The sequence below is a fragment of the Hylobates moloch genome, unplaced genomic scaffold (assembly GCF_009828535.3).
Source record: "Hylobates moloch isolate HMO894 unplaced genomic scaffold, HMol_V3 SCAFFOLD_21, whole genome shotgun sequence".
NCBI lineage: Eukaryota > Metazoa > Chordata > Mammalia > Primates > Hylobatidae > Hylobates > Hylobates moloch.
The window spans coordinates 53,273,089-53,298,231 of record NW_026652296.1 but is presented as its reverse complement, the minus strand read 5'-3'; the positions used below and the strand labels follow the sequence as shown (position 1 = coordinate 53,298,231).

General features: G+C 38.4%; 1 protein-coding gene across 1 annotated transcript in view; it reads right to left on the bottom strand.

Moving 5' to 3' along the window:
- TMX4 (thioredoxin related transmembrane protein 4) overlaps window positions 1-19,100 on the bottom strand; it is a 41,595-nt gene extending 22,495 nt beyond the window's left edge. The window contains exons 1-2 of the mRNA XM_032142187.2: window positions 18,719-19,100; window positions 7,899-8,014 (exon numbers count right to left, since the gene is read on the bottom strand). Of these exons, the coding sequence (XP_031998078.1) occupies window positions 7,899-8,014; window positions 18,719-18,894 (292 nt within the window). The 5' untranslated portion in view covers window positions 18,895-19,100. The remainder of the gene's footprint in view (window positions 1-7,898; window positions 8,015-18,718) is intronic.
- Window positions 19,101-25,143: the final 6,043 nt, after the last annotated feature.

The window sequence follows — 25,143 nt, the reverse complement described above, 5'->3', positions numbered from 1 at the left end:
TGTGATTACCGCCCAAGACACATGGATGAATAAAAACATGTGCAACCTGTATTCTCACAGAGCTTACAGTCTAGTAGCAGAAGGAAATAACTTATTCAAATAATCACAACCACAACCACAAACAGAGAATGATAATATCAAAAAAAGAGTAGGTATGCAAAAAAATGCTGAATGAGACTAGGAGTAAAGAACAGATCCTTGCCCTTTAAACGTTACAAATAAATAATATTTGCATGGGCACCAAGAATGAGTAAAGAGAATGAAAGCTTAAGGATCCTCCTGGCCAACATGGAAAAATGACAGAGGCATCATTTTCACATTTTCCATCACAGCTGCCTTTCCCACTGTAGAACAATGTGGACAAAATCAAATATCTATTCAAACTAAGCTGCTCAAATCATACATCTCTGTGGTAACTTGCAATTCAAAACACGGAAGCTTTACTTTTAATAACATGGGAAATTTACTTTCACCCATTTTATAAATTAAATCCACATTCAACACAATTTAGTAACAAATGATGAGTCTTCTCAAAGAATTATGTGTTTTATTTCATTTCAGACCAAGTGGATTCCAAAACATCTCAATTGTATTTCAAAGGAAACACAGTACTCTGGAGTAGTAAAAGTCAATGTCACAAAAAGAAACATTTACTACAAAAATTTGTCATCGTACATTGGAAAAAAAAGTTGTGTCGCCAGTAACATAAATGCGAGTGACCCAAAAATAGGTCAACTGAGGATTGTAACAAGTACTTCTAAGCGCATTTTCATCTCTCACATTGCTCAGGATTTCACCCTGGAGGGGAACAAGGGTATCCTACAGTATACTTCCAATTCTAAATTGCCAGGGGAAAAAGTACTGTTATTCCTAAATACTTAAAAAACTAGTATATGCCTTTGGTTTAAGATAATTATTATGAACAGTTTCATACATTACTTCTTACCTAGCTATAGATCCTTATGACCAGCCAAAAATTTTATCTAGAGACAGTTATGGTATTAAGCATGTTTATTTTATTTGTATGGTTTTTTAAAATGGAATGAAGAAATAGTATCTCATCACATCTTAAAGTTTTTTACTTAGATTTTATTTTTATCAGAATAAAGAGGCAAGATTTCTATTAAACGTTAGGTGTCACTTAAAGTGATTTTTTAACTTGCTCTTTTGTATGTTCTTAGTCATCACTGGCTATGACAATAAATAAAGAAGTAAATAAGTAGAAAAATATTTCATAAAACACATTTAATTATACAATACATAAAACATTTCCAGATTCAGGAGGCTTTAGTCTTAAGTCTTTTAGAAATTGCACCTTATTTCACAAAACATAAATTATCTTTACAAATAAATGTACCCATGAAAATCAGTGAGTACCAAGAAAAAGTATCAAAGTCATGGATGGTCTCTGAGGTTTTTCTGCATCTTTCTGGTTCTGGCTAAAAGGAATAACAACAGAGTTGTTCCCAAAATTGCTAGATTAAAGGGTATAATAACTTTATGTCTCTTGATATGAACTGCTAAGTTGTTTCAGTGACCACTGTACCAATTCACAAAGCCATCAATTAAGGTTTATTAAAATAAAGACCAATAAATCATATCACCTCAAGATTACTTTCATTTATGTTTGTCAATATTTCTACAAATGACAACCTATGTGGAATATTAACAATAAGGTTGCAGCATCCAACTCAGACACAAGTTCAGTTTGCTGTCTGGAATAATATTCTGTCATGTAATGATATATTCAGTAAAATCAACAGCAACAAGATCCAGAACAGTCGAAGTCCTCCTGGGATGATGACACACTACTAAATCCTTGTAGATCCAACACCACAAGAAATTCATCTAAAAAGAAAAACAAAAGTAACTTCTGGGAGGCTAAAAGACATCCGAAAACTCTAGGTCTCATCTCAGTGCTCCAAAAATGTCTTCTAACTTTTAACACTGATTCTATGACGTGTCAAGAGAAATTTTCATTACCTGAAAATTAAAACATGACCACTTGGAACACAGAAGCACCATCTGAGGTTGTGGCTTCAGGGTTTAATAACATTAAGTTAAATGTGGATCTTGACAAAGAATTTGAACATCATAATAGCAGCTTGTTTCAGGATAATAGTTTACTGCAATACCTTCAGTAAGCTTGGAAGAAACAAGTATACTCCGAAGCTTTTCAGTAAAAAAGATAAAGTCAGGCCACAAAGCCTTCCAAAATTTCTACATGCCTTTTTTACTTCAAGGGTAACTTCCACTTCAAAATGAAGACTGTGATGCCACATAAAGTGGGCACAAATGGAGAATGCAGGGTAGATTTTAACATTGTATCAGAAACCTTATCTTAAACACATGCAGCAAAAGAAAGAAAAATCAAAAGCTTAGAGAAAGAAAAAAATTATGGAAGAGAATTACATTTTGATAAGCCAAAACACAACAGAAATTATTTAGGTTCAGTATTAAGAAAACAGAGATAGCTAATAGCTATCTATTAGCCATTGTTGTACTATTTATTAGCATGTTATCTTTGTCATGTTACTAAACCTATCCTAGCCTCAGTTTTCTGAGTAAGACAGAGATAAACAGTTTGTTCTTCACAGGGTTGTTATGAAGCTAAAATGCATGTAAATGTATAGCACAATTACAGGCTGAAGTAAATGCTCACTAAATGTTGTTATTATCACCAAAGAGGGTAGCAGAAGGAAAATACAATGAAAAAAAGGAGAATTAATGAAAAAAAAAGGAGAATTAACCTTACCTTTGAGATTGAAATAAGGTTGTCAACATAATAGAAAACAAGATAAAATTTACAATTATAAAATTAAAAATATAACACTAACTAAAGTTCAGTAAACTAAATTGGCTTCTGCATTAACCAGTAGTTTTGAAGACAATGCTTACTCTTGGCTGTGGCAGGAGTCTGGCTTACCTCTAATCTAGTGAAATAACCATCACTCACAGGGGATCTATGAGCAGCTGCTGTTTTCCTGACCTTGACAACTAAGCTCATCTGCATGGAACAGAAGGTTCAAGTATATACTCATTAAATTTAATTTCCCACAGTCAACTCAACTGAAACATCACCTGATCTATGCAGTATTAAACAGGCAATGTAATGTAACCTAATCTAAGGGCTGCCCTTCCCTCGGCTTCTACATCTCAGCCATAAAAATGCAACATGATTATAGTCTCTAGTCTTGATGACACGGGAGAGGGGCAGGGAAGTGCTGGGAGGGGAAAGACGGGCCCCTGGAGAGGGCTCCACCCTCGGGGCTGTGCCCATGGACCTAGGTGAGGACAGGCATTTCTGCTGTTGTGCCCACATGTTGCATTTCCTAAGACCACCCTGGCCCGCCACGCCCCCATCCTGTGCATATATAAACCCCGAGTCTCTAGCAGGCACACAAACAAGCAGCTGGGAGTCATGAGGAAGACATCGGCAGAAGAACACACAGCAGCTGGACATCGAGAGGACGTTGAGAGGAGCACGCCAGCACAAGAACACACCAGCAGACACTGGCAAGTCGACCCGCAGAAGAAAGGAGAGTTTGGCCAGGGTAGCTGGAGGGCAGCCCAGCCGCTGGGTGGCCCAACTCCAGGGGAAAACCACCGCCTTCCCGGAACTCCATCCCCCTTCTGGCCTCCCCATCCACCTCGCTGAGAGCTACTTCCGCTCACTAAAACCTTGCACTCATTCTCCAAGCCCACATGTGATTCCATTCTTCTGGTACACCAAGGCAAGAAGCCCTCTGTCCTTGTGATAAGGCAGGGGGGTCTAATTGAGCTGACAAACACAAGCCACCTACGGATGGCTAAACTGAAAGAGCACACGGTAACACACGCCCACTGGGGCTTCAGCTGTCAACATTCACCCCTTTATGCTGCGGTGGGATCAGAGCCCCACAGCCTGCCCATCTGCATGTTCCCCCTAGAGGTTTGAGCAGCAGGCACAAAAGAAGCAAGCCACATCCCCATCGCACACCCTGAGAGAGGAGAAGGGAACTTTTCCCGTTTCATTGATAAATCTGAAATCTTACCTTGTTTAAAATACTTAAAAGAATATCTTAATAGATATACTGATGGAAGAGTTATAAGAATAACTAAAGAGTATGCATGACACTTCAAAATTATTGTTTCCCATCTTTAAATTTTACTTACAGGGAAAGAACTGAAATTATTCCTTACTAGCACTTCTGTGGCAAGGCAAGAATATACTAATGAAGACCTGCAACCAAATAGAAATTTGTATACAGAAATACACAGTAAAGTGCTCAACTGTGGGGAAAAGTAGTATCATTTCAATGAGTTTTTACTGTTCATTCAAGACGTTAGCATTTGTAAAAAAGGAAATAAATAAACTGCTTCCAAGATAGAGGCAAGCTGCCCCGGAGGCTTGCCAGTAAGTTAGTATCACATTAAGACAATCTTTCTTCACTCGGCTTCCAGACCCTCCTACTTCTCCCTCTCTCTCTTCTTATCTCACTGATTTTCCTTCTCTGATGGAACTTCTTTTTTTTTTTTTTTTTTTTTGAGACAAAGTTATGCTCTTGTTGCCCAGCCTGGAGTGCAATGGTGCTATCTCGGCTCACTGCAACCTCTGCCTCCTGGGTTCAAGCGATTCTCCTGCCTCAGCCTCCCAAGTAGCTGGAATTACAGGCACCTGCCACCACGCCCAGCTAATTTTTTGTATTTTTAGTAGAGACAAGGTTTCACCATATTGGCCAGGCTGGTCTCGAACTCCTGACCTAAGCTGATCCACTCGCCGCAGCCTCCCAGAGTGCTGGGATTACAGGTGTGAGCCACTGCACCTGGCTGCAACTTCTTTTTTCTAAATGCTGCAGTGGCCAGTTCTCACTACTCTGGCACATATAGATCATAGATAATCTGAATTTTTCTTCTAGCTCCAATGCCAAGTATATTGATGGTCCTCAAACTTACATCTCTAGTTCATCTCTATTTGGATGTCTATTTAACATCCCAAACTTAGCCCCTGTCCCAAACCTACTTCTCCTCAGTCTTCTCCATTTTCTCCTTTTCCATCCCATCTGGCAACCAATCCATCAGAAAATCCTAGTATCTCAAGACTCCCACCACTTAACACTGCTGTTACTAGTCCAAGCCACCATCTTCTCAACTCTGGACTACCGATTTACCTCCTAACCATTCTCCCTGCTTTCTTCTGCTCCCCTGTAGTCAATTTTTTCACATAGCTGCCAAAGGAATTATTTTAAAATATAAATCATACCATATTTCTCTCCTGCTCCAATCTTCCAGTAGCTCCCTATCATACTTTGTAGAAAATCTAAACTCCTTGCCACAGCCAACAAGACCGCACAGGGTTGGTCCCTAGCTACTTCTCCATCCCCATTTATCTCAAGTACTCCACTGGCGGTCCTATTGTTCTCCAAATAAGCCAAGTACACTCCTACCTGCACATGGTGTTTGCTCTGCCTGGAATGCTCCTCCCACAAAGCTTTTTGAAATTTACTTCCTCAATTTATCAAGACCTCTGGCTAAATAGGTCTTGATGAATTGAAACCTATTTATCTCTGGTCCTTCCCTGGCCATCCTAATTTAAGAGGTGGCTCCAATCATTTTGTACATTTTTATCCTACTTTTTCTTCATATCCCTTACCACCATCTGACATTATTTGCCAATTTTCTTTTGTTACTATTTATCTCCTCCACTAGAATGTAGCTCCATGAGGAGAGAGGCCTCTGTCCTCCTTATCCACCTTTGTATCACTGGTATCTAGAACAGGGCCTGTTTATGGTAGAAACTCAAATACTTGTTGAATAAACATGTTACTTCTAATCGCTATTAAAAGATTAACTGAAAGTATTTGTAATTCAAAGTAAAATTATAAATTTAAAACAGTATAATATGAAATGAAATATTTTCTGTCTCTTAAATAATCATGCATGTAGAAGCTTATCTCCTAATTTTTATTTATAAGTTGCACTTTTAAAATTTTTATCATTTAATTCTAGAGCCTCTGCCTATAAAAAATTGTTCAAACACATAAATAATAATCTTTTATTAGACTTTGTTTTTTCAATATTCCTACAGAATATCAGTTTTTTCCTTCTTCTTTAACGAGTATTTCAAGTATATATATCTCAGATATACATAAAACCGAGTCTTAAAATCAATTTATTTCGTTATCAAGAAAACCTAATCAATTCGTAATGTGAAAAATTGCAAGTCTACATTTTTAGAAGGAAAGACTAGATTTAATTAAACATAAGATTTGTGAACCCATCACATGGCTGTTTAATTCTTCTTTTAATTCAAATTATGCTATAAATTCTGAGCAGGTGTGCCAAATTACTGAAATGCAAATTGACCAGCTGCATTTTTAAGAAACCCATCATAAAATGTGCACGGTGCCCAGTAATTAATAAGTCTTTTACCTGATTTTATTTTACTTAAACTCTAAAGATGAAAACAAGCTTCTGGCAAAAATGTATCTGCAATGATTTAGCCTCCAAACAGAATTAACTTATTATAACAGCCAAAACCATGAACTAATAGCTTTAATTGTCCATCTCCAGATGGAGGACAATGCTTACAAAGATAGAGGCATGAGGATTCATGGCTTTTAATAGAAATCTCACTCCAGGGGTTTGCTGACACATCAATTTTAACATGTACCATCTATTCTGTTATCCAAGTAACTGGTACTTCATTACTTGTGTTTTTTGAACTCATAGTTTATTATAGAAAATGACTGTCTACACTTCTATGCCCATCTTCTTTTTGCCCTTGTAAAAGGATGAAAGGATGCAGTAGGTATAAATTGAATGTCAATGAAAAAGATGACTGTTAAAATTTGAAAATAGCCACATTTTAGAGATTTAGATTATAAAAGGCCAACTTTTCTTCTCAATTTATATATAATATACAGTTATTTTAAAACTACAAACACAAATTTATTGTATATATCTTTTCAGAATTTCAAAGTCTCTGTATCACTCCACTCTTTGGGGTAAAAATGATTCATTCTTGTGAAAAATTATATCATTCACAGCTAATCGGTGTAGATAGAATAACAGAATTAGAAATTCACTCTCTGGAACCACAGTGAAATATAATATCTGATTCAGACAAGAGCATCATAGATCTTAAAACCCCAAAAAATCATCCCAGAGGTTACCTGCTAATCACAATGTGAGATCCTTTCTTCATAATTGAGATACTTAGTGTCACCACCATATCCAAGTGCTCAAAATTAGTATTATTAATTGTGATAGCATATCCCTTCTAATGAGATGTAATATGAAGTCACAGCATCATCTTAGAAGTACTCTTGCCATAAATGTCTAACCTAAATCATGCACCTAAACTCTCAGTTTGCAGAAAATACTAGTATAAGTTAACATTCTTATAAGTTACATGTCACCATAAGGAAACACCTAGGAAAATCCTAGCCTTTTCAGAATATCAGTGTCATTTTTAAAAATGGGGGATAATTGTCGATTGTGAGAGACTAAAAAGACGTTAACAACCAAATGTAATTTGTGAACCATGATTGGGTCCTCAGTCAAAAAACTGTAAAAAAAATAAAAAAATAAAAAAATAAAGACACATGGGAAATAATTGAGAAGCCTTTAACGTGCTAAAGAATTGAAGGGTAAATTATCATGATGTTGATAACTTACTTTCAGATAATTCAGCAAAATAAAAACAGAAAAAATAGAAATATATATGCAAATATGTATGTGCAAACACATACATGCAAAGGCAGATCCAAGTATGCAAAAAATGTAATCTGCTAATTAAAGGTGGCCAGTTCATGGGTAATCAATATCCCAGACTCTCAACTTTTCTATATGCTTGAAAAAAATTCAAAATAAAAAGTCGGTAAACTTTTGCATTTTATGTTCAACATTTACAGTACCTGGTTCTTGAATGACATCTACCTTCCCCACACTGATCTGAAGTATTTCACCATTCTTTGCAAAAGCCTCCCATTCTGAATCAGTCTGCTGGCAGGATGGACACCATGGGGCGTAACTATAAGAGAATAATAATAATTATATTGATAAACATACAGAAGAAATCTGCAAACAAAGTAATCAAGTATTTAAATTAAAAAATAAATTCTTAAAAAAGGGAAATTATAAAAGGAGGCTTTTCCAAAGTCATTTGATATCAAAAAACAGAAGCACATTGTCCCCACTAGGATTTAATGTATGAATGTCAATTCTATAGGAAAAAATTTGGCCAAAGTTTGAGAATATTTCCAATAATTATTATTATCCATAAACATTTTATTTCAATGCTATTCATACAATTTTTTTTCTCTCCAGATAGCTTTTGATCTTTGAGGGTAAGCACTCTTTTTAGTGCCCCACTAAAGGAGAACAATTTTCACAGGGTGACCCTAAACTAGCCAAACCAGTTTCAAATCCATCAAAACTACAGATCTGATGGGCAGAGACCAAATCTGTTGTTTGAGCATCCTCAAGAATGTTTCCAAGTTCTGTGGTAATTCTGAAACTTTCTTTTTTTTTTTTTTTTTTTAATTATACTTTAGGTTTTAGGGTACATGTGCACAATGTGCAGGTTTGTTACATATGTATCCAGGTGCCATGTTGTTTTGCTGCACCCATTAACTCGTCATTTAGCATTAGGTATATCTCCTAATGCTGTCCCTCCCCCCTCCCCCAACCCCACAACAGTCCCCGGAGTGTGATGTTCCCCTTCCTGTGTCCATGAGTTCTCATTGTTCAATTCCCACCTATGAGTGAGAACATGCGGTGTTTGGTTTTTTGTCCTTGCGATAGTTTACTGAGAATGATGTTTTCCAGTTTCCAGAAAATCATGTTTTATGGCTGCTTGTTTTCATGGTGTATATGTGCCACATTTTCTAATTAACATATCTTTTGGACTTTGATTGTGAATAGTGCCGCAATAAACATACGTGTGCATGTGTCTTCATAGCAGCATGATTTATAGTCCTTTGGGTATATACCCAGTAATGGGATGGCTGGGTCAAATGGTATTTCTAGTTCTAGATCCCTGAGGAATCACCACACTGACTTCCACAATGGTTGAACTAGTTTACAGTCCCACCAACAGTGTAAAAGTCTTCCTATTTCTCCACATCCTCTCCAGCACCTGTTGTTTCCTGATTTTTTAATGATGGCCATTCTAACTGGTGTGAGATGGTATCTCACTGTGGTTTTGATTTGCATTTCTCTGATGGCCAGTGATGATGAGCATCTTTTCATGTGTTTTTTGGCTGCATAAATGTCTTCTTTTGAGAAGTGTCTGTTCATGTCCTTTGCCCACTTTTTGATGGGGTTGTTTGTTTTTTTCTTGTAAATTTGTTTGAGTTCATTGTAGATTCTGGATATTAGCCCTTTGTCAGATGAGTAGGTTGCAAAAATTTTCTCCCATTCTGTAGGTTGCCTGTTCACTCTGATGGTAGTTTCTTTTGCTGTGCAGAAGCTCTTTAGTTTAATTAGATCCCATTTGTCAATTTTGGCTTTTGTTGCCATTGCTTTTGGTGTTTTAGACATGAAGTCCTTTCCCACGCCTATGTCCTGAATGGTATTGCCTAGGTTTTCTTGTAGGATTTTGATGGTTTTAGGTCTAACATTTAAGTCTTTAATCCATCTTGAATTAATTTTTGTATAAGGTGTAAGGAAGGGATCCAGTTGCAGCTTTCTACATATGGCTAGCCAGTTTTCCCAGCACCATTTATTAAATAGGGAATCCTTTCCCCATTTCCTGTTATTGTCAGGTTTGTCAAAGATCAGATAGTTGTAGATATGCGGCATCATTTCTGAGGGCTCTGTTCTGTTCCATTGATTTATGTCTCTGTTGTGGTACCAGTACCATGCTGTTTTGGTTACTGTAGCCTTGTACTATAGTTTGAAGTCAGGTAGCATGATGCCTCCAGCTTTGTTCTTTTGGCTTAGGATTGACTTGGCGATGCGGGCTCTTTTTTGGTTCCATATGAACTTTAAAGTAGTTTTTTCCATTTCTGTGAAGAAAGTCATTGGTAGCTTGCTGGGGATGGCATTGAATCTATAAATTACCTTGGGCAGTATGGCCATTTTCACGATATTGATTCTTCCAACCCAGGAGCATGGAATGTTCTTCCATTTGTTTGTATCCTCTTTTATTTCATTGAGCAGTGGTTTGTAGTTCTCCTTGAAGAGAAACTTTCTTAAAAGGAAAGTAGAAGCTATAGGCTAAACCAGCTCTACCCAACACTTTCGTAAATTCAGCAGAAGTTAAAAATGCCTTGGCTTTCAAGTCAGAACCCTACTTTTGACAGTTATTTTTCATTCAATAAATACTAAGAAAGCACTATGGTAGAAGCTGAAGCTACAATTGTGAAGGAGATTTGGTGCCTCCTCTCCTTGTGGATGGTACAATCCAGAAATGAACAGAGATAAGCATGGGGGCAAACACTATACTATTCTTATTTTTGTGTCTGTTTAAAAGTTTTCAAAATAAAGTCTTGAATAAATAGAGAAATATACCAACTTGTGGGTGAGCAGGCTGAGCATTTTTAAAATGTCAATTCCCTCCAATTTATTTTTCATTTGTTCCATTCCTGAATTGTTTTTACAAAATGTGGCACCTATTATTTCTGTATTAAGGGAAGAAAGGGGCCAGGGGAGAGAAAGAGAAGTAGAAAAGAATGCCTGCCAATAGAATATAACACTCACACACACAAAATGCCTTAGGAAGGGAAACAAAGTAAGGGGAAAAGTACAAAATTAATCAAATCCTGTAACAAGATTTAGGCTCAAAGGTGCCTGTCAGCTCATCATTTACAAATCCCTTCAAAATTTTGAACTCTGCAAAAGCATGCTGGTAAGTACCATTAAAAAAAAAAAAATCGATGCAATGACACATATAAACCAACTTTGCTGAATAACAAAACAAAAACCAAAAACTGAAATTGGGCAAAATTTTGATCTTTCACATTATAAAAGATGAGTCAGGGGTTAAAAAGCCAAGACTAAGGGAAGGAATGCATTTATTTCACAAAAAGTATTGAAAATTAGGCAGAATCCAGAAGAGAACGGGCTACCCAAAGCCAAAGCATTCATTACTTTCTCCAGACAGGCCCCAGAAGCAGCACAGTAGTTCACCATCTCTAGAAAAGACTACTATATAGCTAATTCCAAGATCATGCTAAAACGTCATTAATCTTCCCATTACAACTCACTGTCCAAATCCTGAGATCCAGAAGACAGGAACAACAAAATAACCTGCTGACATCTTTGAATGTAGATTTTCTTAAACCTTTGTGTCTCTGTATTTCCAGGGCAAAGTACATTCTTGATATACAGCAGGTGTTCAATAAATGTTTGCTGAATAAACAAGTGTATCAACTTTAATGAAAATCATTTTCTTCATCTGAGAAAATAGTTATTTTCTATGTAGTTTCTAAATATCCAAGTAACAGATGAGACTCAGGCAGTTGGCAAACTTTAGGAAAAAAAGGAATTATGAATTATTAAATACATTTCAACAAGCATTCCATGATATTGGATAAGAGCTCTGCCAGAACAATCAGAAAGATCAACCAGGAATTAATCATGATATTCTGGGCAGGTTAATAATCTCTCCATGCCTCAGTTTCCTCAACTGTAAAATGGGATAATAACAGTAGCTACCTTAGAAGGTTACTGAGAGATGATATGAAATATGAAGCAGGCACATATTTATTTAATAGGAGCAACCATTAATACAAATTTCATTTGTAATATTGTTTGGGGTTCAAGACACTTTTATGATGCATTAGCTCATCTGACCTTACAGCCTCACTGCCAAACAGACAAAGCAGGTATAGAGACGTGCTTAAGACCACTCAGAGCAAGAACCCAGATGGAGGTATTTCTTCGATAAAAATCATCAAGGAATATAAAACTCAACACCAACATTCAGAGGGAGAAAGAAGTTATAAGAAAGTAACAAGAATAAGGAAGTTATCTTGAAGAATAATATAATATAATGAACTTCAGAACCTCTTTATTTCCCTAGGACGCTCTTTGCATATAAATCACAGGCACATTTGATACATCAGTAATTATTAAATCATGCATGTTTCATAATTTAACAAATACAGGCCTTAATCTCTAGATAGGCTATTACTAAGTTGGTTTTTCATGAAACCGACCTTCGGATATACAATTATAACGCATCCTCAGATATGCCATTGAGGTCATTTTAGATATTTCTAAATAGTGGATAGTAGCTGCTATCCACTGGTCTGTGGCATTGTTAATACCATTATTGCACAGATTTAATCACAGCTGATTTGTGTTGGAATGCACCCAGGTGTTCTTTCAGTGGTAGAGATAAGCCAGCTCTGAATCTTTAGCATGGGAACTGGTCCATTGTTGCTGCAGTTTTTAAAGTTTTTAATATTCTTTTGTATCTAAAGAACAGTAATTTGTACAAGAATTTAGAAACTAAGTAAAATATCTCCAGGGACAAAATGAATGCAAGGATCAGCCATGTGACCTTCATGCTCGTCTCTTGCTCTGTGTACACATAGATACATATGTACATAAATTATGTATATATGCATAAATTAAACACATCAGAAAGAACTGAACATGATCTTCATTAATATTTATTTCTAGTTCACATTGGCAATCTTCTCCTGAGAACTATAAAAGATATGACCTGCCATAACTTTGTCTCTTACACATAATCCTTAAGAGCCTCCAAGAGCAATTAGCTCCATTATAGTCATAGAAACTAAATTGTTATCTTTTCTACTGAACTTTTGTTGACTTGTTCGCAGGTCACAGTGGTATGTAAAATTAGTAAACTTTATAAACATATTTGAAATATATTCCAGATAGCCAAAAAGCTTTGGTAAATTACACCAACTCATATGTCAGTGCAACGTTTTTAACCATTTCTGGGAAGCAAAACTGAACAGCATGCTTTTGTCGTCCACGTTAGTATTCATGTACAAAGTGACCTGAGGTTCCGCTTGATGTAACGAGGTTGAAGGACGTTGAATCTTTTATTTCATGAACCTGCTGAATTTGGTGTAAGATTTCATTAGGTGTGCTAAATATTTCAGAGAAGGACTTACTTAAATATATTTCCTAGAAAGGAAATTTTATTAACGATAAATTTTTATTTACCAATAATGAACAACTCTTCTTCTGTCTTGACTCTAATTTCACCAGTGTTTCTCAGTACACTCTCTTTTCTCCTGCCTTTTTCTTATCTTTGCAGAAATGACACGGTCAATAACAGATCCAGTCAATTTTCACTTAGTAGAACTTACTTTGATCAAAATGCTCAGAATACTCAGCAATAATGAAGAGGAAAGAGGTATACTAGGTTCATCTTTCTATGACTTAATAAAGGAAACTAAATCAAAGTGTCAACAAAAGATGCCTTAACTACATCAAGTGTTATTCTTCCTTTTGGCAAATGTGGAATGACCCATGAATTGAAAGCCTTATGCTCAAATTTATTTCTTTGGACAATAATTTCTAGAAGGTGTTATCACAAAAGGTAGAGGAGACATAAAAACTGGCAGCTCTATGAAAATCATGACACCTGCTAGAGAAAGTGGAATTCATGACTTTCACTAGAATTAACACTCCACGAAAGCAGTGACTGCTGCATGACTTGTACCACAGAACAGAGCCTGGAAGGTCCTAGGCCACCACAATAAATATTCCATCAGTGAACAAATAGGAGATAGTAATTCTCCTTAAGACTTCAGAAAATATATAAAAATGTCTCTTTCAGTGATATGCTTGAAGAAATGCCTGACTAAAGAACAATTAGTCTATTATTCACTCATTTATCTAGTCACAAAGTATTTTTGGAACACAAACTACTTGTTAGTTATTAAAGCTTTGGAGATAAACAGGTAAGGAAAAAATAACCTTGTTCCATTACTTAAAAGCTTATAATAGAGATAGTCAAAGAAAGACCTAGTACAAAAGCATATAAATAGATCTATAATTACTAGTTGTGATAGGACCATGCAAGACACAACCAAGCATAGGGAGAACGAATTTTCCTGGGCGATTGCGATGCTGGGAAGGCAGGGCACCTGTTTAAGTGGTGAACAGTGTCAGGAATGAGTATACAGTAAAAATGTTCTTTACTTGCAGAAACTAGAGAGATGGTAAAAGCTTGGATGGGCCTTTGAACCCTGCAAGAACAAGGCCTGCCCTCATGTGAGTCAGGGTGCTGGCCAGCTGAGGGCCTAAGCAAGAGTCCACCAGGCCCTGTGCCTTTGTCCAGGCTCCCCTGGAGAACTGAGAACTGCAGATCAGAAACTGCAAAGCTCAGGCCTGCATTATACTTACGGCCTTGCTCACCACTTACTAAGGATCTGGCATTAGCCAAAGCTTAAATCTTTTTTTTTTTTTATCTCCACTAGTCAGTAAGAATGGGAATAATGCTGCACTAGATTGCTGGGATGATCAAATAAAACAGTTATTTGGAACATGTGATGTAAGCAATGTAATTGTGAACTGTGATTGTGATGATGAGGAAGTGGAGGAGGTGGATGGAGGCGATAAGGATGACAAGTTTTAATGAGGCTTTAAACCCTTTGTGGAAACTATCTAAAATCAAACATTTGCATGTTTTTAAATACCCATAACAGTACCTAGAGCAGTGGTTTTCAATTAGAAGCATTTGGAAGTGTGCACAGGGGATGGGAGTTATACTTTTCTGATGTCGCTTGACTGAGACTACTACTAGAATATAATGGGCAAGGATGCCAAAGGTTCTCCAACATGTGCGCCATTCCCTCACACCAAAGAATTGTCCACCCAAAATGCCAGTAGTTCCCTGCTGGGAAGCACTGATGAATGTCCAACACAGAGGAAGCATTCAGTAAACATTTACTAAATAAATGAACATAACTTATACTACATATTTCCTTCAGAGCACACAGTAGGCCAATCTCTTGGAAGACTCATTCTTCTTCACGTTCCCAGCTCCCCAACACTGAACCTGACACACAAGCATTTAATGACTATCTCTCAAACATTCCATCAAGACATCAAGACAATCTATTAAACTGCAAGAAATTCTGTTTGACATGGGCAAGTTAAGGTAACGATGTTCAATACATTCTCTCCAGGTATAAAGGAAGGCTGGAAAGATAATACGAAAACCTAGATGTCCTATGGAAAGAAACAAAGCTTTGCTCCATCACCAGGTGTTTAATTTAAATTTTGAAACGTGATCATCCCAAGAACAAAAATAAGAAAAGGCAATAATTTATAAAGATGTATATGCTTTACAGAGGTAAATTAACCCAAAGACATACTTTTCCTCTGAGTATCAGCTGGAACGTCAAAATTAAGCCACTTGGCTATCTCTTTCTTCTGGGGGAAAAAGCCACCAGAATGTATCATATTACATACTTCTGTGTTTCAAAAGAACAAAAGTCATTTTCTCCAGGACTGACATAATGAGAGCCAAGCAAGTGTTGAAAGTAGCAAAAGGTTGCAAAGGAACTGAATGAAGAGTAGTGTAAAACAACGGCAATAGAGAAAAGCATGCATCAGACAGTACTTTAAAGATTAGATCATTTTTCCTAATTCAGAAAAAGGGCAAATGAGTATACAACAAGCCCATAGCCAGGTGCCTGTAATCCCAGCTACTTGGGAGGCTGAGGCAGGAGAATCGCTTGAGCCCAGGGGGCAGAAGGTACACTGAGCTGAAATCGTGCCACTGCACTCCAGCCTGGGTGACAAAGTGAAACTCTGTCTAAAAAATAATAATAACAATAAGCCCATAGCATTAAAGAAAATGTATGTAGCAATGGGAGAACTTTTCAGATTTCTAAAAACATCAGAATAGAAACGGTGAATTACTGCAAATGTACTTTTAACTGATACATTTTTAAAACACTGGAAATTCAATTGCAAGAATCCAAAAAATTGACTGTTTGAAAGACTAAGAAAAAATAACCAAACTTAATTTCATAATAGAAGCTTTTCATGTCTCAGGGCTGCCAAATACTGCTAGATTCTTAAGAATAAATTATCTATACCAATATAACCAGAAACTGCATTAGAGGGGATCTGTATGACATGGGGTATAAAAGAAAAAATTCCCAGATGAAAGAGAGCATAGAAGCAAATGAACAAATAAAGAACTGTCATTCAAAGTAATGAATACATTTTGATACTAGCGGAAACCTCAATCTGTGTCTTTAAAGAAGTTAACTACAACAAAAGCTTCTCAATCTGTTTCTTTAAAGAAGTTAACTACAACATCTTTGAACTACTAACAATTTCCATTTATGTATGACCAGTTCATCTGAACTAAGTGTTAAGATGACTCTAATTTTAACCCATTTTGTTTTTCTCTGTTATATACATCAAAAAAAAAAAAAAAAAAAAAAACTGGTAACATATAGGCTATTTAATGAATTCTTAGAAATTCACAGCAGGCCTATAGTGGTACTGAGGATATAATGAATCATATATTTTTAAGTATTGGATTTTTTTTCACAGCAAGGAGGAAGAGTATCACCTGATAATACAGAAAAAATAGATCACAAATAGATAAGAACCAAAATATTTCTTCAGGATGAGCACTTGGGTTTTAGTATGTAAAAAGAAGTTGGATGGAATGGCTTGGATCAACATTCCTTTACAGCCTTGCTTCCTGGCCACCTATTCTGAAGTGCACTCGTTAAAAAGAGAACGTCTACTAAAATGACCTTGTGTCTACACAGCTTACTTCCAGATTACAAGACTCATCTTGCATCACAGCCCAAGCATATTCCATACAACTGGACACATGACAAACTCAGAGCAATTGATTACTATGTTTAGGTTTATACATTCATAAAAAAGTAAAATTTGAACCATCAACATGGCCAAGCATAGGTGTCGTTGGCTCTCACTCATTTAAAAACTTATTGAGGCTTTAGTGTTCTTAATTCTATTACCAAAAAAAAAAAAAAAAAAGCAATTCCAAAAGGAACCATAGAGGAGTTGATGTCATTAAGAATGAGGAGGCCTTTCTGTTTTAACTTTCCTTAAATACGTATGCAAACTCAGTTTTACCCTGAAACATGACATCTAGGAAAAAGTCCATTTTGTAAGCACCTACTGAAAAGAGAACTTTCTGTAGTAGTGGCTGACAAAATGCAGTTTATCTCAAACTCTTAAATTTATTACAAACATGGAAGTCTTAAAACAGCTCCACTTATTTTAAAAGTTTCTCAAATAGAATATGACCCCTTCACCTCCTTCCAAAAATAGTTAAGTGGAATATTTTAATAATTCATGTCTACAGATCCCTTTAATAATTTCATTGATTTATTATCATACCAAGGGTATTTCATTTTGAGGTCTAAAATATCCCCTTCTTTGTGACTAAGAGGTAAATGCACATTTGAAGGGGTGATATGCCTTACGTTCTTTGAGCAGCGTAATCTACTGTGTGATATAACTTTTGGCTCTGATCTCACACTGAGGTTTTTATTCCATAGGCGCCTGCTTGCAATCTAAATTGAAAGAATCAAAATTTGGTCTTGGATAAAGGAAAGATCCAATTTTCTGTCTGTGTCCTCAACGTAAAACAAATATTCAATAGTAGTATACCGATTGCCAGAAACCACAGGCTAAAGAGATGTGGCAATTTCCTGAAAGATTTTATGTTTGGGGGTGGTGGTTGGGGGGTGGGAGAGAGAGGGGGAGAGGAGGGGAGGGGAGGAGAGGAGAGAGGGAGAGGGACAGAGGGACAGAGGGACAGAGGGAGATAGAGATAGAGAGAGAGAGAGAGGGGGGCTCAGCAATCATTTCCCGGGACATTCTTCATTTTCCCTGCAAGCCCACCATGATGGTCTCCCAAGCCTATTCAGACATCTGCCCACCATCTACTGCAAGCCTCTTTCAAACGGTCACTTCCTATTTTAAGTTTAAACTATAATCAACAAATCCCTTTCTTTCTCCTAACTCAAAACTGTAGTTTCCCATCTCCTTAAAGAAAAGGCACTATCCACCATTTACCTTCTATTGTTAAAAAGGGCAGTGTGTATGTTCTTTTCTTTATGACACAAGCACAATTATTAATATTACCCAGAAAGTCCTACCTTTAAAAATTATAATACCAACATTTATTTGAAATCTTACTGTAAAACTTAAAAGGCATCCATATTTATGTTTTATTTTCACAATGACATCTCAAGGTCTTCAAACGGAAGACTACGATACAAATGGCCTGCCTTCACCGTGCTGCAATTTCTTCAGCAGGTAACTTGCTTAGCCTGTGCTATGTATTCATACTGCACCTGGATGTCACTGAATGTCCTTTCTCTTCCAATACATATCTGTATCTAAAAGCACACGGTGTGCTTGCAGATTTTCTCCCTTCCCTTCTCCTCCCTTTGGAAAGCTGCCCACTCCACCCCGAAAACACTGTCCCCCAAACCAAGGGGACGCGCTGCACCCTCGGCTGTCACCGCGAGGGCTGGGCGCGCATGCGCGGCGCGAGCGGCCCGGCCCCAGCGCCGCAGGTCGTCGGTAAGGCGGGTCTGCGGACCCCAGGTCGAGGCCAGCGGCAGTGCCTGATCGCTAGAGGCCCGGTACCGGCGCCGCAGGTTGTTGGCAGGGGGGGTCCGGGGTTTTAGGTTGAGCCCAAGCGGCACTGCGGGATCGCGAGCGGGCCGCGCGGGCTTGGGAGGGGGACGCCCGCGAGGACACTGCGGCGTGCGGGGCGGGCGGGCACACTCACAATTTCAGCATCCACTCGCCCTCCATCACCAGCGTCCAGTTGGAGGCGGTCATGGGCTGGACCCGGCTCTGCTCCGCCGGCAGCGCGGCCTGCTCGGGGCCTGCCGTCGCCGCCACAGCCGCCACCCAGGCGGCCAGGAGCGCCGTTAGCTGCGGGCCGCAGCGCCCACCCGCCATGTTGGGCGCCGAGCGAGGCTCCTCGGCCGGGAGTGTGGGGAAAGGCAGCGGCCGGGCCCCGCAGCCTCGCTCGCCCGCCCGGGTTTTTCAAGGAAGCGGGGGACGCAGGGGCCACACCGCCAACGCCCGGCGGCGCACACGGGCGGTGCTCGCAAAGCCGCGGCGGACGCCACCTCTTATCGTCGCCTGCCCGTCGAGGCCACGCCCCCTCCCGCCTCCACTTGCCGTTGCCCGGGGTGTCGGTTACCTCAGCAACCGCCGCCCTTTCTTCCTGACCGCCAAGCTGACAATAAACAGATGACCCAACGTTGCCTAAGTTAGAACATGCACCGCTGCTGCCCAGGCTCCAGTAAGGGCAGGGTTGGCGCGTGTGGGCTTCTCTAAAGGGAAACATGGCCAGTAACTTTAAAATCCATCCCCTTTTCAGTGATAGCAAACATAAAAGCAACGGGCTGCAAAGTACACGTATGTTTAATGAAAAATGGAGGGACATGGTGCCTATCTCTTGCTGAAGACAGGAAAATTTAAGTACTCTCTGCATGTGTATATTGAAGCATCACTAATTGAGGATATTGATGAAACTAAGCTATGCAATTGCATTTTTTTTACAAAAAATGTTAATTTCATAGAAACTCTTAAAAACATGGGTACCAACCGATAAAATGAATCAGTTAAGACTATTGCCACCTGCAGTAAAATGGACCTCACATTTCTCTTGACTACAGTTTTGTCAGATCTAAAATGAGGGTAGCCTTAAGTGATTTCTAAATTTCTTTCCAGGTCACATTAGATGAATCTGTACCTTGTGACCACCACACCGTTAGTATATAAGACTGGATTACAATTAAAGGATGAGGAAGCTTTCTCAAAGGGTGCTTTGTATGTGTTTACTAGTTGTGCAAACCATGAACCTCGGTAATGTGGTTAATAGATCATGAAAAGGATGTGGTTTCTGCCCTCGGCTTAAAACAAAGACAGCTGTAAGACTAAAAGTACTTCAGGGCACGTGAGAGCAAATTTCAATCAATACTTATAGGAGAGGGAAATTAATTTTGCCTGAAGAGAAGATCTGGCCTGGATTATGCATTAATTAGAATTAGCTAAAAACTATGTGGACCCAGCCCTTATCATTAAAATAAAACACTCAAGCATTTACAAACTACTGAAATTTCAGAAAATGTCTTTGCAATGAATGCTACTAAGACTCATTATTAAGTACGTACATATCAATCCCATAAACTCAATGGAAAACATTTTACTGTGCTTGTAAAAAGAAGTGACTCATAAACAGGAATTCTATCATTCTATCACTCTCATGATAGAATGATGTGTAGAATTTGTCTTACCATACTCCAGAAATAAAATGTAGGGAATGGAAAGAAGATAGGTGAAAGAAAAGTGGTGCAACATCAGTCAGTGTTGAAGCTAAGTTCATTTTGCTACTTTACCTACTCATGCATATGTTGGAAAATTTACAAAATGAAAAGCTAAAAGGAGAGAGAGCATCTGCAGCATAAAAGACAGCCATTACCGAAGCATTCCCTATCTTTAACAAAAACTGAAGTCTTAGCCTTCAAAGGATGGTAGGAAGAAAGTAGCAAGGAAGTATGGGACTGACCTCGCCGTGAGGAGTCGCAGACCAGGGTAAGGGAGCTGTTGCTATCAGACCATGATTGGCATCTCAGCCCTGACACTTCCTAGCCATGTGATTTGGGGCTAAAACTAGTCAACACCAAAGTTCTGTTAAAATGCAGGTAGTAATAGAACCTGCTCCAAAAGGTGGCTGTGAAGATTATATGAGATAAGAATAATGCCTAGCACATATTCTGACTCAAAAAGCTTATGTTTAGGTTGGTGCGAACATAATTGTGGTTTTTGCCACAACAATATTGCCAATACTAATATTATTATTTGGAGGCAACAATACGCTGTAATGTCTATTTTTCCTATACTAAAGTTAACTTCACGTAGCGTGATACACAATGACTGTCCCGGCCCAGCTTCAGTTTTGCCCACTTTACATTCCACTATTCCCACAGTTCCCTGTGTCCTAGTAACACAAAGATACTCCCCATTCCCAAAGCACATTGTGTACTTCAATGTCTCCTTGCTCCTTCATTCTGATTAGAACACTCTTTTCCAGTTGTCCAGTGAATCATTCAGTCTCTGTCATGTAGCCCACACTGTACCTCTGATAGCTCATGCAGAATGAGCTGCTGTCTCTTCTCAGATCCAATTGCTCTTCTGTATAACTGATATGGTTTGGCACTGTGTCCCCATCCGAATCTCATCTTGTAGCTCCCCTAATTCCCACGTGTTGTGGGAGGGACCCCCTGGGAGAAAATTGAATCATGGGGGCGGGTCTTTCCCATGCTGTTCTCGTGATAGTGAATAAGTCTCATGAGATCTGATGGTTTTAAAAATGGGAATTTCCCTGCACAAGCTCTCTCTCTGTTGGCTTGCTGCCATCCATGTAAGACATGACTTACTCCTCCTTGCCTTCCACCATGATTGTGAGGCTTCCCCAGCCATGAGGAACTTTGAGTCGAATAAACGCTTTTTCCTGTATAAATTACCCAGTCTCAGGTATGTCTTTATCAGCAGCGTGAAAATGGACTAACACAATAACTTCACCACATACCTTTCACAGTATAATGCATTTATATGTAGCTATCACCCTCTACCCTTACTCCTCCAACCACTACTAAAAACTCTTCAAGGTCAAGGGCTTTACCTTATATATCTTTGTGTCCCCTGTATTGCAGAATACCCATCCCATAGGTGTACTTGGGATAGGCAACTTCTGCCACTCCTCCCGAGATCTCTCCATCCCGGTATTCAGGCCCTTGTGTGATCCTTTCCTCTTGAGTGTGGGTTGGGCCTGGTGACTCACTTCTAACAGAAGATGGGAAAACTGATGGATTATCACTTCTGTGATAAGATTACAAAAACCTGAGACTTCCATTTTGCTGGAAACTTCTTTTTCTCTTGCACACTCACTCTGCAACTCTGTGTGGTGAGCTCCATGTGACAAGGAACCAAGGGAGGTCTCCAGCCTAAGCAACTGAGACCTCAGCCCAACAGCCCTCAAAGAACTGGATCTTCAAACAACCACATGAGTGACCTAGAAGCAAATCTGTCACCAGTGCTCTTGAGATGGGTGAGCCTTATAAATGACCCAGAACCAGGAGGCAAAGCTCAGCTTAGCTGGGACCTCCACCCATGGAAACTGTGAGGTAATCAATGTTGTTATATAATATCAAGCCACTAAGATTTGGGGCAATTTGTTATGCTGTAATGCTATGCTAGGTCAGTATGTGATCCATGTTTATGTTTAAAACATGGATTTACAGTTTTAAGAAGACTGGTACCTGGTACTAGGAGAAAGGGCTTTTTTCCCCCAGAGTAATGGTGGCACTGCAGGGCAGCTATGGTTACACAAAAATATGTGGTTCCTAGTAGGCAAAGGAATTCCTAGGACTCTAATGAGGTAACACCATTAGCAGGAGAGAGGGGAAGAAGAGTGTGGTAGATCCTATCTAGTCCCCCTCTCTTTCCCTGCCCCACAGAGGAGGATGCTCCTACACCCCTCAGAAGTTAGTCATATTGATATGAATTGGCCAATGAGCTACAAATGGAAGGGGTGGGTATGTATCATTTCCAGGCTGAAGTATTTAATCACCGGCACAAAATGTCCCCGTGTTCTGTTCTCGTGCTGTGGAAATTTTAGAGAAAAGATCATGATCTAAGAGTCTATAAGACCAGAGCAGCCTGAACTGCTGAGCTGCCTGGTGGAGAATAGCAGCATTGGGTGGTTCCCAGGATTCTTAAAAGGACTTCACATAGGCAAGAAATACGTTTTCACTATGAGAGACTATTCAGGTTAACTATTTCTGCCTAATTAACCATCCCAAAACTCACCTCTCATGGTTTTGGGGGTTAAAGAGCTCAGCTGGGCTATATTTGCTTGTACTCTTTTATATGGTGGCACACCCCTGGAGGCCGAGAGCAGAATTAGTTGAAGTCCCTTGCACACACATCTGGCACTTAGTGTAGGCTGGCTGGAATAGCTGGAGACTGCACAGGCATTGCTGTTATCCACGCAGTCTCTCCATTTGGCTAGCTTCGGCTTCCTTCAGCATGGCAGTTTGAGGGCTGTCATACTTAATTTCTCTAGAGCAAGAGTTCCCAGAAGGTGGAAACTGCATTGCTCTAGAAGTCTAAGAGTGTCATTTCTACCTCATTCTATTAGTCAAGGCACTGAAGACACACCAGACTAAAGGGGAGAGGAATTAGACTATCCTTTAGTAAGAAGCAGCAAAATAAATTGCAGCCATACTATCAAAAAGCCACTCTGAAAATTTGGAATTGTCACTGAAGCATAGTCTAGCCTATTTTGACTAACTCACTGTCTTCCTTTGAATACTTATTTATGAGCAGCTGAGAGTTCTTTATTTTGGAGGGGAGGTGATATTTTCAGAGAGCAGAGTAAGAACTGCCTCTCCGTTTTTACCTTCTGTGAGTAGGTCCTGTAAGATGCATCTTATGCAAAAAGTATTGGAGAAAATGATTTTCAAGCCTGTGGGCAGGTAGATGGATTGATGCCTTGGTATTTAAGTGTTCATTAAATGTTACAGAATTTTTGTTAAGCTTATTGAAAAAAAGATTCAAAAGCACATGCTGAGAATTATGTAAACACACCTATTTTACCCTTGAATAATGGAGTAGGAAAACGATTTACCAAGAGGGATAAAACTTATATTCTAATGGTAGAAAATTTTAATACATAGCTATAGACGATGCCTTTGATAAAAGTAGGTCAGGAGTTGATATTAAGAGGATAATCAATGAAAGATAAGGAGATGGTATTCAGATTACAAACTCTATAATAATAGGGTATAGTTATACGATGGTTTTCCTAATGAAGATGGTAAAACCAGTATGGAAATATTAAATAAGTTAAGCAATGCGTAAAATTAGTCCATAAAGTAATAATAGTACAAAAATTTAATTACACAAACAGATTTGCTAAATGCCTTACAGGAACAAGAGGTAGAATGGAGAATTTAAATAGGACACAGTAATATTTCCTAGAACAGATGGTAGAAGAAACCATGAATGATGAAAATACACTGAATTGCGCCCAGGCTTGTGCCTAGAAACAAATCCAGAAGACTTGATAAGCCTCTAAGAAACAACGCCAGGACCATGTCGTGGTGCAAGGAAATCATCTAATTATTTTCAGAACTAATGAATGAGCTGAGGAAAAGAGCAGTTACATGCAGGAGAAACATATAAATCAATTATTTTCCTGCACACTGCTTAGAATTAATTTTAAAATGTAATGTAGACAAAGATCTCATTCAATAGCAAAAAAAAAAACCCTTATGTTTCAAAAAACTAATAGAAATATAAAAGACATAGAAAAAACTACAGGACCTTATATGACAATTATCATAAATTAATCTATAAATCTAATGCAATACCATTGCAAATCTCACCAAGTTCTCTTCTATAGAATTCTAAAAATCTACCTTAAAAATAATGCTTAAAACCAGCCAACAGGATTTTGAAAACGAATAATAATGTAGGTCTTGGCCCTCTTAGGTATTAAAATCTGCTATAAAGTTACAATTAAAGAGGGAAGTATTGGCATGAGAAGAAGCAAATAAATAAATGGCTCAGAATGAAGACTCAAAAAACAAAACCATATGTTTATGGGTATTTATATATGTTAAAGGCGGTATATTAGTCAGGATAAGATAGACTTAGGCAGCAGTAAAAAAACAACCCCTAAAATCTCAGAGGCTTAACTCAAAAAGCTAAGTTCTCTTTTGTGCAAAATTGACCTTGGGACGAAGAGGTTCTGTAGGGAAACTATAACTTGGGGAGGGTCTACACAATACACATTGCTTAAATCTTGTATCTCTGCTTTCTCAACATGAAACCTTTTCCATGTTCACAGAAATATAAAAGGCTGCAAGAAGCTTTTTGCTTTCTTATCCACAAGTAACACCTACTAATCCAACTCATAGGCCATTGGTCAGTACTAATCATAAGACCTCGCCTAAAAGAAAGAAAAGATGGTCTACCATGGGAACTAAATATTGATGAACATAATAATGTTCACACGTGACATTTTAAACCAGTGGGAGAAATTGGACTAATATACAATAGTGTTAGAACAACTTCCTCTTCATTAAGAAAAAAAAGTATATCTCTACCTCAATCTATATCCAAAATAAGTTT